The sequence below is a fragment of the Narcine bancroftii genome, chromosome 1 (genome assembly GCF_036971445.1).
Source record: "Narcine bancroftii isolate sNarBan1 chromosome 1, sNarBan1.hap1, whole genome shotgun sequence".
Lineage (NCBI taxonomy): Eukaryota > Metazoa > Chordata > Chondrichthyes > Torpediniformes > Narcinidae > Narcine > Narcine bancroftii.
This window is the reverse complement of record NC_091469.1, coordinates 50858231-50876925: the sequence shown is the minus strand read 5'-3', so window position 1 is coordinate 50876925 and position 18695 is coordinate 50858231. Positions and strand designations below refer to the sequence as shown.

Sequence of the window (18695 nt, the reverse complement as noted above, 5' to 3'; positions counted from 1 at the left end):
ATTTGTTGTATACTTAATCGTGTAGTTAAATTAAATAATTAACATTCGCGTGTACTTATTAATGTTAGTGCTGGAAATTAACTTTAAGGGAAGTGAAGCAACCCATGGATGAAGATGTCTCTTCCACCGTGGTATGCTTTGGTTTCATTACATGGATTTGATGGCAAGGCATCGAACTGAATTATTGACTAATTCACTTTCACTGGAAGTTGCCTGACCAGCCGAGTTTTTCCAGAATTTCTATTTTGTACTTTGTTTCCATACAAATGAAAGGCAATCATTCTTTTCTCTCTTCCATTTCAGGTGATGAAAATGGGCTGTACAAATTTATGCAAGCTTCTACTGGAATACAAAGCAAATCCCAACCAGCAGGATGCGGACGGTATCGCACTGATTCACGATCTCGCCCGTGAGGGCCACTTGGATACTTTAATCGTCCTGGTAGAAGTTGGAAATGCTGACATCAATCTCAAGGATGGAAAGAATAAACGAGTCATCGACTTGGCGAAAGAAAATAACCACGATGATGTAGTGAAATATCTGTCTCAGCTAAACCAAGCTACTTCAGTGGGTGTCTAACTGTTTATCTCCTTTGCTCTCTTAATTCTAGTTTGTAGTAGAAATACCCTTGAGTAACGTGCAAAAATATGACAAACTTGAAAGGAACGACTGGAAATGCAATATCTTGGTTTTTAATGCTTTTGAATAAATGATTAAATTACATTTGTATTTTTTAATTTATAAATACATTAATTATCGCGTTATGTAGTTCGTGATATCGGAGGTGCCGAAAGCGATATTTTCGCCTTTTCCGTTTATTCCTTGTTTATCTGGTCCGATATCTGATTTTCTACTGCTGAGGCACGAATAGTTTTCGGATGGATTGTACTTCTGAGACCACTTGAGCAGAATGTGTTGAGCTTTGTCACCCACCACCACCACCACTTAGCCTGGGTGATGGCATCAACAATGCAGATGGCCGGACTGGGCTGTAGTCAGGGTTTATAGTCATTCGGTTGTCAGCTTCAAATACCCCGCATTCCTAGAATATTCCATTAATTTCAGATTGCTCCTTGATTTGTTTCGTGTTGATTCGCACCTTAGAGATGATTGAAACGAGAATCGGAAGTGTCTTTTTTTTATAGTCTGTATAACGTGCAAGTAAATAGAACAAAATGCAGGTAATGTGATAACGTTTAAAGAGGAACTGCTGGGCGTTAGGAGGATTAGCTGGAAAATGTAGCAGTAATGCAAATTTTTTAAAGCATAAAATATATTACATAATGAAGAGGGAAAGGCTGAGGGGTGATCTTAGAGGTTTATTAAAATCATGAGGACCTTGAATAAGGCAAATTATGTCTCTTGTTTTTCCTCTCAGGATAGGAGAATCTAAAACTTGAAGAGCATTTTCCCCAGTGCAATGGTAGGAAACACCATAGGATAACTGTTTGAGGTGAGTGGAGAAAAATTTAGAGGGGAAGTCAGAGGCCATTTTAGAGAGGCCGGTGCCCAAAATGTATTGCCGGGGTGGAACATTCAAATGTGTGAGAGCTATAAGGAAGGGAAACATTAAATTGTTATGGAGTAGGTTTACATTGGTTGGCAAAACATCGTGTACTATAGATTTGAGGTGAGGCAAAAGACTAAAAGGGGACCTGATGGGCAATATTTTCTTTCTTTAAAAATTATTTTTTTGTTTTTCTGATAAAACAATTTTTTAAAAAAGCAGTAAATCAATTACAATGAAACAGTCAGATTTACAAATAATAACATATGGTTCAGTAGCAATACTACTTCATTTTAAATCAAATAAACGTTAATACATTATTGTAAGAGGTAACTCGGGAAAAAAAAATGAAAAGAAAAATTCAAACCCACAGCAATCAAGGTTAAAATTCATATTGTATGTAGTGTTACATCTGAACAAGCGGCCTCGGGGGAGGGATCGAAACAAGCATGGCCAGGGACGTTCATCATCGCACCGAACTCGTCAAATTATGGAAGAGAGCTAGAAATGGGCTTTGAGACACTATGATGTTATCAAAAGAAATCTTGATTTTTGTGACATTTTGACTACTTTTCTCCAGACTTACAGAGGATAATATCTAATAGCCATTGATTATTCATCTTTCCATTTTAACAGAACTGCTCTTCTTGCTTTAAAAAAAAGTGGAGAATGCTATAATCTGTCTTTGAATAGAAGATAAAATAATATTTATATCTTTGGAAAATCAAACAGTGCATTTACCCTAAAGTGATCATAAATATGATGGAAAAATTTTGGTCCAATATTTTTGCAAATTAGGATAATTAAAGATGTATGTAATAAAGGCACTGAAAATTTTAAAATTGTCACAAAGTGAACTAATATAAGAATAAATTCAAGCAATTTGACTTTGGGGAAATGTACATAATGTAGCACTTTGAATTGAATAAGACTATGATTTCCACACAATGATGAATTGTAAATCCGGTCTAAAATTGAAAAAGATATTCAGATCCTCCTCCCATTCATTTTTAATTTCACTTAAAGAAATGGTTTTCATATTAAATAGTTTATAATATAAAGGAGATATCAGGCCTTTGAGTAGATTGTAACTTGAAGAGTTCATCGATAAAATTTGGGTCTGGAAGAGTAGGAAATGTTAAAAGCTCAGAGCAAACAAAATGTCATTTAAAAAAAAAAATTATTTATTCACTTTATTTATACAGGTAATAAGTAACATATCATGAACATTACATTTTATATTTTATATAAAAGAAAAAAGAGAGAAAAAAGAGAAACCCCCCCCCCCCCCTCTTCAGCCAACTCTCCTAAGGAGAAAAAAATAAAGAAAAATGAAGTATACATATTAAAATCTAATCAATGTAAATCAAAATGTAAATATTTTGAATATAACAACCACTTATGAAGAAAAAAATTATAATTATCACACAAAACATGTAATTTTTTCCATTATTAAACAATATTTCCTCATTATGCCACCTATTAATATCAATCATATTCGTATCTTTCCACGTACTAGCAATACATTTTTTTGCTACAGATAATGCTAAATATACAAAAGCAAGTTGAAATTTATCTAATCCCAGACCTTTCAAAGGTTGCAAACTACCCAATAAAAATACTGTTGGATCTAAAGGTATTTTAATCTTATACAGATATTCTAAAAACAATTGAATTTTTTTTCCAAAAAGATTGTATATTTATACATGACCAAACCGCATGACAAAATGTCATATTTGATAATATCTGAAATAATGTCTATTCGATAGGTTAAATATCAACTTCAATTGAAGAAATATAAAATGTTGTATAAAAAATCTTTGAACTATTAACATCTTAAAAATTCCAGTCTTTAAAAGTGGCATCTAAAATAAATAATTAGATATTATAAGACTTGTAACTATAAATCCTGTAAGTCCAAAAAAAATTCTGAGTTGATTCCAGATCTTCATTCTTTGTGCTATTATTAAGTTCAACTATGCGGGGTATAACTAAGAATTTAAAAAATATCATTTTAAAGAAAACTTTTAGTCAACAAACCAAATGAATTCTTAAAGGATGATGTCCAGTCTCATTGGCTATGATTAATCGCATTAATTTGGTTAAAATGAATATTCTACCAACATTTTTATACCTCTTTCAATCACTTCTGATATTTATTCCTGCCCTTTTTGAACAATTTTGAATCAATTATGTCATATACTATGGCAAAACGAGAAACATAGATTGAACAGTAATGGGGGATTAACCCTACCCAATTTCCGATTTCACTACTGGGCTATAAACCTAAGAAATATGTTCCTATTGGTGCCATGGAAAAAGACATGAAAATCCAAATTGGATTGAGATGGAGTTGAAGTCCCTCAGAAATGCCTCCCTTTGGGCGGTATTTAACCATATAACCATTTACGGAGCGGAAACAGGCCAGGTTGGCCTTTCGAGTCCGCACCGGTTCACTGATTTTGTGCGCCCTCTTCAGGCATTGGTCCCGGCAGATCTTCATTCCATAACGATCATCTTAGAACTCTGAATGGAATTAATGACAGGTTATTTGGAAGACAAAAGACAAAGGAGGAAAAACCCAACACCCAACCCCAACCCACCAATTTTCCCTTGCAACCGTGTCTGCCTGTCCCGCATCGGACTTGTCAGCCACAAACGAGCCTGCAGCTGATGTGGATTTTACCCCTCCATAAATCTTCGTCCGCGAAGCCAAGCCAAAGAAAGAAGATTTTGAAGAGACAAAATCCTAAAACAGCACTTACAGAGTAATCTGGTCTGGAAACAGGGAACACGACGGACCCCAAAATAAAATGCAAACATAAAGATGTAGAAAGAATACAAGGAGAAAAAAAAGTTAAACGCAAAATTAAGGAGCTATGATTTGTACCTTGGAGTCAATCAACACCTTCTTGTAATCCTTCTCCTTTCAGAGCATCACTGGCACAAATATGCCATGCCTTATCAAATGGACGCGTTCAGCTGGAGGGCCTCTGCTGTGCTGTTTCACCAATTGTCCAACTACTTCAGTTGAATGGCGATTCTTTACAATGATGGACAATATTGGATTGACTTGGAATTAGTTGGACAAATTTTAACAACGTATTTGGGTCGCTCCTATTGGAATGTTGTTTCCAACACGCGTATGTCCATGGACAATAGTTTCAAAAACACATGCGATTAGGAGAACACCAGAAATAACTGATGAGAATGTTCCATGATATTTTAAATAAAATTCAGTTATAAAATGGGAAACCCGCTTCCTCATGATCAATGTTTAGTATAATTCGTGAACCGTTATTATTAGTAAACAAACGCTTTGGATCAGCAAGATGCAAATGGAACAAAAAAGCCCATCGTTCATATACTGAACAACTACAATTATCGTACAAATTTTTGGGCATTGTTTTATAACCGCGATGCATTCGATTCATAAATGTCGCTTGCAAATTCTGCTATTTTGAAACAGTCATTTTCAGATTGTAGTTATTCCCATGATGTATCATAATGTGCCTTGTGGGTTACCGCAAAAGCAAATGAATGAAATGCAGAAAATACTGGACGCCGAGCCCCAAATAGAAAATATGAAGGTCTGGCCCGAGGTATTAGTCCGCTTTGATTTAATCTGAGGGGACTTCAAAACACTTAAAACATGGTATGGTTTATAAATGCATCAATCAAATGAGAGCGTTCGTTAAGAGGCGTACTATAACAAATTAAAAAGTAAACTGAAATCAGAAACGGTGACCTATTGCATGGTATTAACTCAAAATAAATCTTCTCCAGTTCTCCAGGTGACAAAAGTCCCCCTCCCCAAGTCCAGAATTTCTCTCCTTTTGAATTTTCATTTCGAATATCAGGATTCACTTGATTTATACTAGCGATAGACGATTGGGTGCATTAAAGGAGGAAATGTTTACCCGGCGGAGATGAAGTAAAACACAACAAATCTAAAAAGCAATGTTTTCAAAGAACAAGCTTTTAAATTGCCAATAAATTGTGCAGAAATAAATGGACCTACCCAGATAGTAATTTGGTAAACTGTGTTAGCCGCAAGTGTAAAATATTGAAATACTCCCCATTCGCTTCCACTGGAGAAAGGTCGAGACATTTCACCAAAAGGCTTGACAGCAAATATCGCGGAGTCATATGACGCTCGCTGCTTTATTGTTTAATTCAGGTCATAAACTATATACATAGTTGGGGAGAAGCATAAGATCAAATTTAAAATTCTTTGACACACACACGAACAATAATGAAAGGAGCTTTCGTCTGCAGACGCTGTAAAATGCTGGACAACTCAGCCGGTCACGCATCGCCCATAGGAGAGGCAGATGCATCACCAACGTTTCGGGCCTGAGCCCTTCTTCAAGGTGAGAGCAAAAACCAGACAGGAGCCAGTTATAAAATTTACTGCAAGAAAGGACAGGGGGGGAGCATAAGCAAAAGGCCATATTGGAAGCAAATCTGGGTGAGAACATGGTCCTGGAGCTTGATTAATTTAGCTCAGCCTTTAATGTTGTATGTCTCATGCAATGCCTTTAATTATCAAAATGATTTTTTTGCTCTAAAGCTATTGGGTATATATTTATTTCAGGGCTGATTTTTAGTTCTTGGCGGCAACGTCTTATCTTTAAGTATTATCTCATACATTTTTTTCTTTTACCGTACAATTTGCAGTCACCACCCTTTAAAAATGCGATTTTACTGCTATTGTTCCACATTTGCTTCAATATAATTTTCCCATTAGCTTAGTTGGAAGTAACTTCACTTTTTAAATAAAAAATGCTCAAGTGTGAAGACGTATGGTTGCGAAACACAACGGCTGCTTCTGAAATCTTGAGTGAACAAAACAAAACTGGAGGGATTCAGCTGGTCAAACAATATCCATGGAGAAAAATGGCTTCGTGTCGGGACCCTTTATCGAAGTGTTGACTGTCCATTTCATTTCATGGACGCTGTCTGCCCGCTGAGTCCCTCTGGTTTCCTTTTGTGCATATTTGGTTGTAATTCTAGTGGGAAGGTAGGTTGTATTTTATATACTGGGAAAAAAAAACCCAGTCCAACAATCTTTAGCAATAGATATGATGATTGAAAAGCAGTTGTTTTGTATCGAATTGATCAAATTACCGGAAATACCATTAATAGTTTTAAAATTAAGCCTTCTCAGTCAAACATTTTAAAGCATTTATGTAAACCATTCTTTATAAATGCTTTCATGCACCAGGAACCATGCTATCTGTCTCCATTTATCCACCTCCTTCCTGAAATACGTTCAGAGCTCTCTCTCCTCGTGTAATGTCTACAGTTCAGAGACAACGGTAAGTAATAAGCTCACGAATTTCTCCCCCTATCGCTCCGTAAGTAGAACAGCCCTTTGGAGTATCACTGAACCATTTTACAGATGTACTTTATATCGAGTAAAGGTTCATCGAATTCTATATATTCGCATGGACTTGTAACCACGTGAATATATTTAAGAGGGAGAGGTAAATATTTATTGGCAAGGAAACAAAGGATCAGCCACGATAATATTGAAAGATGGAACAGGGTCAAAGTGTAAGCTTATTGTGACATGTAACCAAATACCGTGAGAGTACATTTTATGAGCAATCCAACTGGTCAACCCATATATAGTGCATCTAACAAACACTACAGAAGTGCAGAATTACAGGAGTCTGAAAATGATGGGAAAGAAACTCTTTGAATCTGAATGGTGTGTGTGATCTCCCATTCAAGAATCTTCTTCCCAATGGGAAGAGGATGAAAAGAGTGTGGCCAGGGTGGATTGAGAATTTTATTATGTTGGCTGCTTTTGCAAGGCAGCAGAAAGTGTAGATTGAATCGACTGAATCCATTTCAAACAAATGGAGTACATCTGTAGAATTCCTCCAGGGTCTGGTGCTGAATTTACAGAGCTTGACTGGTAATTAATCTGTCACATAAATTGATATGTTGATTTGTAGGCTCCTGCCCACAGTGTGATGCAATAATTCTTGGTGCCCAAATGTTTGTGTTCGGTTTCCATGGGGATAGTTGATATTTGCATCATCCATGCCAAGAGCAGATTAGAATGGCTAGTCCTACCCATGTTTAAAAATCTGATGGCTTCTAACCACCTGGCCAATAGAATCAAGCTTCAAAAAGTCCAGTCTATTAAGCAGAGGGGAGAATTGTAAAAACATTTTAAAAGAGTTAGAAAATGGAAGCAAATCTAACAGTTTTGTCACCAATCTCATATAATTGGATCTGCTCAAATTACTTGCACTGTATTTGAACCTGGACAACTTGGGATCTCGACAAAATGTACCTTTATTGGATTTAAGACAATTTAAATCAAACAGAATGGAAAATTAGGTCATAATTTCAATTCAATAAGTTATTTGGAATGAAGCCTTGCATGGTTTTCTGACTGAAAGGGGTCAGTTAGGCACAATGATCTAGACTGGAACTCTGCAAATCAAAATGTAATTCCTCTCTAAAATGTAAAATTGTAGATGGAAGGAAGTGAGTGTGTCTCAAATAGTCTAAATGCTGTTACAGACAATGTTTCTGACATCTTCCATTCAGATGTAGTCATATTGTTGGTTGAGAATGGTAATAACACCAGCAGAGCTGGGGAGAAGGGATCTCTAGGCAACAGTGTTAAGTCAACCAAGATAAAGTCTTAAACTGCAATATTAGATCTATTTAAAATATAACATAAGATTTCAGCTGCCAAAACACTAAGATTGACATCAGGCTTCTCAATAGACAGTTGATTATTGTTTTAAAAGTTTGTTGGTGTTCTTTGACATTGTGAGTGGCACACTAGCATGGATTGGGGATTGGTTAAAGGACAAATTGGAGAGCAGGATTCAATGGGTCAGTCTCAGGTTGTCAGCCTGTTTACTGGGGGATATCATAAGGACTAGTCCTGGACCCTTGGTGATTCACAGATTAATAATATAATTGGGAAAAAAAGGTCATACACCCAATTTTCATGATGGTACAACCTAATTGGAAAGTGAGCTGCAAAGAATTATGGGCAGATTAAGTAATTGGGCATGAAGGTGACAGATGAATGATAATGTGGGGAAATATGATATTGTGTAATGGTATAAAATAAAGAAAGCAATATTTATTATTCTGGGGAAATAAATGTAGTGCATTAGTAAATGTCAGTGTAGAGGTGACCTTGATGAGCTGGTTCATGTGACACTGAACATAAACATTCAGATACTGCAGGGAATTAAGAAGACTTTAATTCAGGGGTGGTTTATTATAGGTGGCTTAACACAACAGCCACCTATAATAAACTTCAGATATTGGAGAGCTGTCAGACATGAAAATAAAATCACACACATTTTTACTCTTACATAGATATTTTGTTACAAAAAAATCTATATAAATATTTTTAAAATATATGTATATAATTTCTTTCTTTTCTTCTTTCTTTGGCTTGGCTTCGCGGACGAAGATTTATGGAGGGGGTAAAAGTCCACGTCAGCTGCAGGCTCGTTTGTGGCTGACAAGTCCGATGCGGGACAGGCAGACACGGTTGCAGCGGCTGCAGGGGAAAATTGGTTGGTTGGGGTTGGGTGTTGGGTTTTTCCTCCTTTGCCTTTTGTCAGTGAGGTGGGCTCTGCGGTCTTCTTCAAAGGAGGTTGCTGCCCGCCAAACTGTGAGGCGCCAAGATGCACGGTTTGAGGCGATATCAGCCCACTGGTGGTGGTCAATGTGGCAGGCACCAAGAGATTTCTTTAGGCAGTCCTTGTACCTTTTCTTTGGTGCACCTCTGTCACGGTGGCCAGTGGAGAGCTTGCCATATAACACGATCTTGGGAAGGCGATGGTCCTCCATTCTGGAGACGTGACCCACCCAGCGCAGCTGGATCTTCAGCAGCGTGGACTCGATGCTGTCGACCTCTGCCATCTCGAGTACTTCGACGTTAGGGATGAAAGCGCTCCAATGGATGTTGAGGATGGAGCGGAGACAACGCTGGTGGAAGCGTTCTAGGATCCGTAGGTGATGCCGGTAGAGGACCCATGATTCGGAGCCGAACAGGAGTGTGGGTATGACAACGGCTCTGTATATGCTTATCTTTGTGAGGTTTTTCAGTTGGTTGTTTTTCCAGACTCTTTTGTGTAGTCTTCCAAAGGCGCTATTTGCCTTGGCGAGTCTGTTGTCTATCTCATTGTCGATCCTTGCATCTGATGAAATGGTGCAGCCGAGATAGGTAAACTGGTTGACCGTTTTGAGTTTTGTGTGCCTGATGGAGATGTGGGGGGGCTGGTAGTCATGGTGGGGAGCTGGCTGATGGAGGACCTCAGTTTTCTTCAGGCTGACTTCCAGGCCAAACACTTTGGCAGTTTCCGCAAAGCAGGACATCAAGCGCTGAAGAGCTTGCTCTGAATGGGCAACTAAAGCAGCATCGTCTGCAAAGAGTAGTTCACGGACAAGTTGCTCTTGTGTCTTGGTGTGAGCTTGTAGGCACCTCAGATTGAAGAGACTGCCATCCGTGCGCCGTCGCCGAGAATATTCTCCCAGAATCACAGTGCGGCTTTCGCGCAAACAGAGGAACTACTGACATGGTCTTTGCCCTCAGACAGCTCCAAGAAAAGTGCAGAGAACAAAACAAAGGACTCTTCGTCACCTTTGTTGACCTCACCAAAGCCTTCGACACCGTGAGCAGGAAAGGGCTTTGGCAAATACTAGAGCGCATCGGATGTCCCCCAAAGTTCCTCAACATGATTATCCAACTGCACGAAAACCAACAAGGTCGGGTCAGATACAGCAATGAGCTCTCTGAACCCTTCTCCATTAACAATGGCGTGAGGCAAGGCTGTGTTCTCGCACCAACCCTCTTTTCAATCTTCTTCAGCATGATGCTGAACCAAGCCATGAAAGACCCCAACAATGAAGACGCTGTTTACATCCAGTACCGCACGGATGTATATAATAATATTAGTGTATCTAGCTTTTAAACTGCTCATTTGTATTAGTTTCAATAATCAAAGATACATATACCAAATATTTTTAAAATCCTGACTGGTTTTTTTCTGGAAATCTCTGCCCAAGGAAGCAGTAGAGATGATGATCCACTTTATTGTCATTGTGCTGGTAGACCAACCAATGAAGCACAATCACCATCGACTGGAATTTAAAATAGAATTATGATAAAAACATAAGAAATATGAGCAGGAGTAGGCCATCCAGCCCATCGAACCTGCTCCACCATTCGATAAGATCATGACTGATGTGATAATTGACTCAACGCCACCTACCTGCTTTTCCCCCATATCCCTTAATTCATTTTTTATGCAAAAATCTATCTAACTGAACCTTAAATATGTTTAATGAAGTACTCTCAACTGCTTCCCAGGGTAGAAAATTCCATAGATTCACTACTTTCTGGGGAAAAACAGTTTGTCCTAATCTCCGTCTTAAATTTACTCCTCTGAATCTTGAGTCTGTGTTCCTTAGTTCTGGTCTCACCTACCAGTGAAAACAATTTTCCTACTTCCATCTTCTCTATCCCTTTCATAATTTTATATGTTTCTATAAGATTCTTTTGAATTTGAATGAGTATAATCCAATTGATTTAGTCTTTCCTAGTAGGTCAACCCCCTCATCTCCAGGATCATCCTGGTGAACTTCTGCTGGACTGCCTCCAAGATCAGTATATCCTTCCTCAAGTATGGAGACTTAAATAAAAACATACAATGAACCATATGCAATTAAAACCACACTATTCTAAAATGAATAGTTAAAAATTACTGATTATAAAATACAAGTGAGGCACCACTCAGTGTCAAGATTTGGTGTTTAACCTTGTCACGGCTTCATAAAAATAGCTAATTTTGAGCCTAGTTAGTGCATGAGCGAAGGCTCCTATAGCATTCATCTGATGGTAGGAGAGTAAATATGGTTTGGGTGTTTTGTGTCTTTGATAATATTTCTCACCCTGCCCAAACATTGTTCCTTATTGATGGATTCAAAAGTAGGCAATTGCATTCCAACAATCCATTGGGCAGTTTTCACTCCCTGCTGGAATGCCTTACTATCTTGTACAGTACAATTCCCATACCACACTGGAATATAGTATGACAGCATGCTCTCAATTGTGCTCCTATAGAAATCTTGATCAGAGATGTATCTTCCTCATGCATCTCAAAATAAAAAAGACATTGTGCCTTTTTGATCAAAATTGATGAATTCAAGGACCAAGTGAGATCAGCAGAGATATGGACCCCCCGGAATTTAAAGTTCTGTAAATGCTCCATTACCACTCCATTGTTGTAAATCGAGATGTGAGTGTGGATTCTTGCCCCACTAAATTCTACAATGATCTCCTTGGTCTTTTGGGTATTGAGTAACAGATTGTTCTTGGAACACCACAAAGCTAGGTGCTGAACCTCACCCCTATTGGCCATTTCATTGTCCCTTGTAATCAGGCCTACCACCATGGTGTCATCTGTGAACTTAATAATTAAGTTTGTACTATACATAGGAACACAGTCGGAGGTAAAGATAGAATATAAAAGGGGGCTCAGCACGCAACCTTGGGACATTTCCTGTATTCAAGGTGAGACTGGAGGAAAAAATATTACTCAGCCTAACAGATCTGTAAGTAAGGAAATCAAAATCCAGTTACAAAGGAATGGGGGTTATCAGCTTTGAAGGTACAACAATGTCGAAAAGTAGAGGCTGCCTCATTAAATATATTTACAATACAGATAAGTACATTTTTGCATCATAACGGGGAAGGTGGAGTTGGGTTCACAGCCAGAACAGCTGTGATCTCACTGAATGAGGGAGCCACTTGACGGGCCAGATGGATGACTCCTGCTTCTGTTTCTGATGTGCTCTCTTTGGGAATACAGCTGCCATTGGTTTCTGTAGGTACCTGCCCTATTTCAGCATCCACGACTGAGCGCACGATATGGGAAGTGACCTTAAACAAAACTGCCTCCTGTGGCAGAGCGAGGCCAGGGGGCCCACAGCTTTGCTTATTCCCATCCACCCTCCGCTCCCCTGTTCCCAGTCACTGGCGGAAAGGGGGAAGTGTCTGCTGGGAACGGAGGCTGGGGTATGGAACGGTCTAACATCTGCTGCCTGGTGCTGACACTCCATCTGGTAGGGCCAGGTCTTGCCTGTAGCCACTGATAGGACCTTCATTGCTGCTGCCAACTCCAGTTTTCCTTGGCTTGGCACCTGGATGAGGTCCTCATTGGATACTCACTCCAGCCTCTCCTCTCAGTTTCCATCATATTGCTTCCCCTCTGACAGAGTTCCTGGACAGATCCCCTACCTCATTGGAGTTCTCCTGGGCCAATTCTGGTTTCCCAACCTCTGTGACCTTTCCCTAGAGGACTCTCAGGTTTGCCTGACCATCCTACTGCACACCACCATGTTGGCGGTGCTCTGGTGTGGTCTGGTCCGAGTGAGGAGAGCTCGACCAGGTCATGCACTGCTCTTTGCTCCTCTGCAGGAGCCATTCCTCCAGTGCCGACTCGCTCTTCCTTCTCCTTGCCACGCAGACTGGGCTGTAACCATCCCAGGACCCCCTGGTCTGGCTACAGGGATTTGGAGTATCCTGGGGTGGCTTCAGGAGTGCCGGCATCTCCTCCAGCCAACATATTTCCATGAGCCACACATCACATATCAAAGAGCCACATGTGGCTTGCAAGCTACGGTTTGGCCACCCCTGCTTTAATTGTTGGCCTTAATTGCAAAGGATAAGTTAAGGAAGTTTTGCTGAGGTTGTAAAGGATTTGGTGAGACTTTGTTGGAATGTTTTTTGTAATTTTGTCTCTGTACTTGGTTGATTTCTGAGATGGAGTTGTGGAGAGGTGCCTATGAGGAAAGATTGTAACATATCAATGCTCACAGGAATTTAGAAGAATGAGATGTAATCTTATTCATCCATACAAGATTCCATGAAAGATGAAGATGTATCTTGGAGAATGCTGTAATGTTCTAATGCAGACATAAGGGACTCAATCTTTAGATGATACACCAGACAGGAAAGAGATGGAAAATGCAGCAAAAACTCTGGAGGAACCAAAACACCCTAACCTCCGTCCTTTATTCAAGTAGAAGGCTGGAAAGTGTGAAATTGCACAATAGACTATTTCTTCCCATCAGGCTCCTGAATGAACTGCATATCGTTCTCTCCTGCTGCCCTTGCATAATTAACCTTTTGTTCCGTTGTAACTCCAAACTCTGTAATTGCAGTCCTGTTCATCTATTTTAAATGGCTGCATGTTAGAGTTGATCTGCTTGAATGCTTGCAGAATAACCCTTCTTACTAGACCAGGTATAATATGACAAAATAAATTTAAATATAATCCCAAGAAATTTCTTTATGGCAACTAAAACTTTTGAATTCTCTACTTGCCCTATACATGGTCAGTTGCTGAGTACATTCAAATTTCAAAATGAACAGACTTTTAGATATTAAGGGAACCAAAGGCTGGAGGAATTGAATGGGTGTGGAAGGTGTGGAACAGGATCAGCCATCCTGATATTGAATGGTGAGGCAGTTTTAAGGGTTGCATGGCCTTCTCCAGTGTTTACTTCTTTACTTCTGTTTTTAAAGACGAGAGATGCCATTATTTTTTTGCTTCAGCGTAATTGTTTTCATAACTGAATGAATTATATTACATATTTTGGATTATCATCTTTATGGGTCACGTGAACAAACTATTCACATAAAACACATCAGAGCTTAGCAACTGATATTAGCAAATGTGGTAGTTAGGGTCAGGGCCGGTGCTCGGAATTGCGCGGCCCAATTAGAAAATTGATAGCGGGGCCTCTACAAAAGTTGAAATTGATGTTTTATATTTCATGTAGTATGCCAGTCTTAGCCAAAAAGCATTAAATGCTTGATATACTAAATACTGAAAGACAATATGAAAGTTTTAATTTTTTAATACAAGTTAAGACAATTATAGTCATACTGTTTATGCAGGTCCTTTAGAAACAGACTTTTCTGGCTTTTTTATTTGCAAAATCTTTCAAATTAAGTTCAAAATCAATGGTTTTAGTCATGTCATTTTCTATAGACAGCATTGCCAAATTGTTTAGTCTCTCTTGTGAAATTGTTGACTGTAAGTATGTTTTAATCAGTTTTAGTTTTGAAAAACTTCTTTCGCCCGATGCGACTGTTATGGGGATTGTTAAGTAAATCCTCAAAGCAATAAAAACATTAGGAAATGCTGTGAATCGATTATTTACTATCAGGTATTCAAACAGAGCTTGAGACTTAATGACACTGAAGGGAAGAAAAGTTTTCAGAGCTTCAAGTTCTTCGGCCAAAAGATAATAATCCACGTCTTTAGTTGTTTCAGTAACTACCCCTCCATCAGTGCTCTGTTTTAGTATGGTGTCAGTTAAAGCTCCTTCAAGGTCTGCTGTGTGTTTCCTTATTTCCACCTTTTGTAAGCTCTGAAAGTTATTTAAAAATCCAAATAATTTTACATGGCATTTCAACTGCTTCAATCTAGACTCTAGCTTTGCCTAGCACTAAGCTGAAGCACTGAACTCTGTATGCTTCTTTTGGATCATCTAAAGCTTGATCTTTTGCCTCTTATGAGAACATTCTCATAACCTGCATAAACTTTATGAAATGTTCATAAACACCTGAAGGAGCCAAGTTACCATCAGACACATACCTGATCGTTAGAGACATTTGCTCTTGGTGTCTCATATCAGGTGTGCAGTTGAAAATTATGGCGTAGTACTTAGCTGCTTTTACGCGTTTCAGTATCTCATTCAAATCAGCTGCAGCCATAATGTCTAGTAGTTCATTCTGAGTATCTTTTCCTAAATAGTGATTATGAATTTCGTGGGTTTTGACTTTTCACAGATGTTCAAGAGCAGGGTCAAACTTTCCAAACAGCTCAGCAAGACCTAAAAGTTTCCATTGTGTACACTCTCATTACCAACTTTTTCCTCTGTTCCTCTAAATGCTAGATTTCTCTCAGCAAGAAACTGCGCTATTGAGACAAGCCTTTTGAATACTTGCTGCCAGTGCTTTGCATGTTCATTGACGATTATTTCAAGTTCTTTGTCAATTGTCTGTCCTCTACAAAGTCTTCGGTATAACTCCCAGAAACTCTATGTGGCTTCCAAATGGTTTTTAGAATTTTCATGCTCACACTACCTTGTATGAAGATTACACCAGTTGTTGAATCCACTTGTTGATAGTGGACTGGTTGTGTTCTTACTAAAAAGTTTACAATAAAAGCAATAAATTCAATCAGCAGACTGAGAGTATATAATCCAAGGTCCTTCAACATACTCCCCATTTGGAAGTTTCCTCTAACAGTGAAACTTTGAAAAACACAATCCCTTTTCATTTCGTGGAAAGTTGTTCACTGGAATAGGACGACCTTTCATTGTTAAATAATCTCTTACATTTTGATTTATGTATGCTGGCCAGTTGGCTGGGTCACCATAAATGTTAATTACAACTGTACTCAAGGATGATCCATCATTGCGTGATGTTTGGGCTTGGTCTTTTTCGGCTATAAGTCGACTTGCCGCTTTGGCACTGTCTTGGGGTGTAGTGAGATTGTCTTCAATTTGATTCACAGCTGTGTCATCCTTTTCTAACTTGTTATCAATTTCATCATTGTATTCATCAACTGTAATTGGACTCAAGGCTGTATTGTCATTTTCTGAATTGTTTTTGTTTTCTTCATCCTCAATACATGGGCACTTCAAAGATGGAGTGACAAGGAATTTTGTGATACCACCTCTATGTTTTTCATTTTCAGCTACCTTAGCCTTGGCCAGTGTTCGTTTCTGGTTGCCGCTTAAATACTTACGCCCTTTGTCTTGTGCATCCCATATAAAATGACATATAAATTTTAAGCAGCTAATTCTCTGGGCTATATTTTTAAGATAAAATAGGTAAAAGAAGTATATTTTAAAATATTTAGATTTAAAATTACACAAAAAACTTGATGTTAGCAATTTGTTATAAAATTGGACTCGCCATCCCTGATAACATGTCTACGTTGTTCCAACAGTGGAACAATGTTGTCGTCATCGTTGGTACAACGTAAGAAACCGACGTCAATCCCACGTCATTTTGCTCATTAGCTTTACATTGTTCCAACGTCAGCTGCTGACCTTGGAACATCGCACCCAACTCTCAACTTGTGAACGCCACAGAACAGCAAAACAAATGACCGATTCTGGATTTGTTGAATGACGACAATTTCAAATAAGGTAAGAATTGCTTTTTTTTTAAGTAATGGTTAGGTTAGTTAGGTTAAGTTAGTTAGGTTGGGTTATGTTAGTTAAGGTTACATTCCAGAATGGGGGGACGCACTTTAATTTTGCCATTTTTTTAGCTGATTTTCTAGTCAAATGTCTAGCGCTAGTTTGTTGCTAGATATTTGGCTAGAAAATCAGTGGAAAAACTGATGCGTGTAATGGATGAAATTCGCCCCCAAAGAAAACAATATCCATATGGTCAAGCTAAACTGCACCTGTTCCAAATCACCAAAAACATGAAATGGGCTATATTAAGCCCTGGCAATGCAATAGTATAGTTAGTAACAGTAGCCTAGTACTATTTTCATACTAAATCAAACCACTGCAAAATTATGAAACAATGACAGAGGCAGCCTTGCTAAGAATATCCAGATCTTGTAAGGATGAATAACCCCGAGTTGTACAGTACATGCCCCTATAGCTGAATAACCTTATAAACTAGCTTGTAAAGATGTTGGCTATAACCCGCACAGCGACCTAGCCTTAACTTAAACTAACCTAACCGGGGTTATTCATCTTTACAAGACCCGAATGTCCTCACCAATTCCATCTACAATTGCTAACATTGTCAGAAATTCTACGCTTAGGCCTTGGCTATTTACGCTCATACTAACTGCTTAAGCCTAGGCTATAGGCTAGCATGACGCTATCTCAATCTCATATTAAAGTTCTCTTATTGATTAGCCTATAGCCTGTTTTGATCTTCATAATAATGAGTTGCTTCATCAGCTCCGGAATACATCTATCTTACTGGGTCAAATGAATACGAAACATGAAATTTTTGGCAAGGGAGACAAAGGAGGCCTATAGCCAGTAGTTTAATCAAAGACATATTTCCTAAAAATATTTCACTGAGATAATACGATCAATTAAGGGCAATAACTTCACGAGTTCACTGACAAATCCCTCAGTTTATAAGGCCTATAGTATTATTATTTTCTTGCCAGTTTAAACGAAGTCTATCACAGTGTTCTCTGCTCAAGGCCTGGGCTCAAACATGTGCGCGGGGCCCCCTTGTGGCGCGGGGCCCAATTTGATCAAATCGGTCAAATAGGCTTAAAACCGGCCCTGGTTAGGGTTATTCAGGGCAGAATTAAATGATGTGAACTCAGTCAAACAAACAAATGAGACTTTTCTTCTGAAGACTGTCGAAGTTCCGAAGTTGAATCTCTGATTTCAACTCACCTTATGTTTTGAAATTTTTTTGTATTAATAATTATTCATTGATACATTGTGATAGAAACAGAAGAAAGTACATATATGGCAGAAAGATTAGAGAAGGTGAGACTTTTTTTGGCCCAGAGGATGGTAGGAATCTGGAACTCATTTTGCTGAGTATTCTTTTTCAATTGGCACAGACACAATAGACTGAACACCCCTTTTCTATGCTGTAAAATGTCTATGAGTCTATAACTGAAGACATGGAAATGTGTATTATGCGGACATGGGCTGTAGCTTTGTTGTAATGGATTTAGGATCTATCACAATAATTTCCATAGCATTGCTTTAGATTGTGGACATTGGATTTTGACTTTATCTGGCTTCTGCTTTGAATTGCCTTGTGTCTTTAGCTGGTCTCACTGCATTCAGCTAGATTACACTGATAAACAGCACAAACATCAGGCCAAGGGGTCACTAATAAATAGAATAGGACATTCAGGCAAAATTTCACCCACAGAGTGCTAACAATGGGTGAATCAATGTAAATTGGGTCAATTGTTAGACTGGTTGCTGCTGGACTTTCTCAGTCTGTGGAGAGCTGAACCCTGCACCTGGGAGACATGGGGACTTCTGGGCAGTAGGCCTTGGGTCTCAGCAAGCCCTGACTCTGGAATGCCCTGGAACACACTGTCAGCAGGCAAGATGGAGCCTCATTTCGCTTTAAGGTCTGTCAAAGTTTTGCAATAGTTTTAAG

The 18695-nt window shown here is 38.8% G+C and overlaps 1 protein-coding gene and 1 long non-coding RNA gene across 14 annotated transcripts in view; both read left to right on the top strand.

The window, feature by feature from the left end:
- The window catches only part of cdkn2a/b (cyclin-dependent kinase inhibitor 2A/B (p15, inhibits CDK4)), a 57359-nt gene extending 56636 nt beyond the window's left edge, over positions 1-723 (top strand). For all 13 annotated transcript variants that reach the window (XM_069926923.1, XM_069926884.1, XM_069926988.1 and 10 more), the window contains one exon: positions 304-723. In XM_069926923.1, the coding sequence (XP_069783024.1) occupies positions 304-579 (276 nt within the window). In that variant the 3' untranslated portion in view covers positions 580-723. The remainder of the gene's footprint in view (positions 1-303) is intronic.
- Positions 724-1381: 658 nt separating this feature from the next.
- LOC138736293 (uncharacterized) lies at positions 1382-4762 on the top strand. The gene is made up of 2 exons (XR_011340217.1): positions 1382-1453; positions 4441-4762. It is a non-coding gene; the product is annotated as an uncharacterized lncRNA (long non-coding RNA).
- The last annotated feature ends 13933 nt before the right edge of the window (positions 4763-18695 follow it).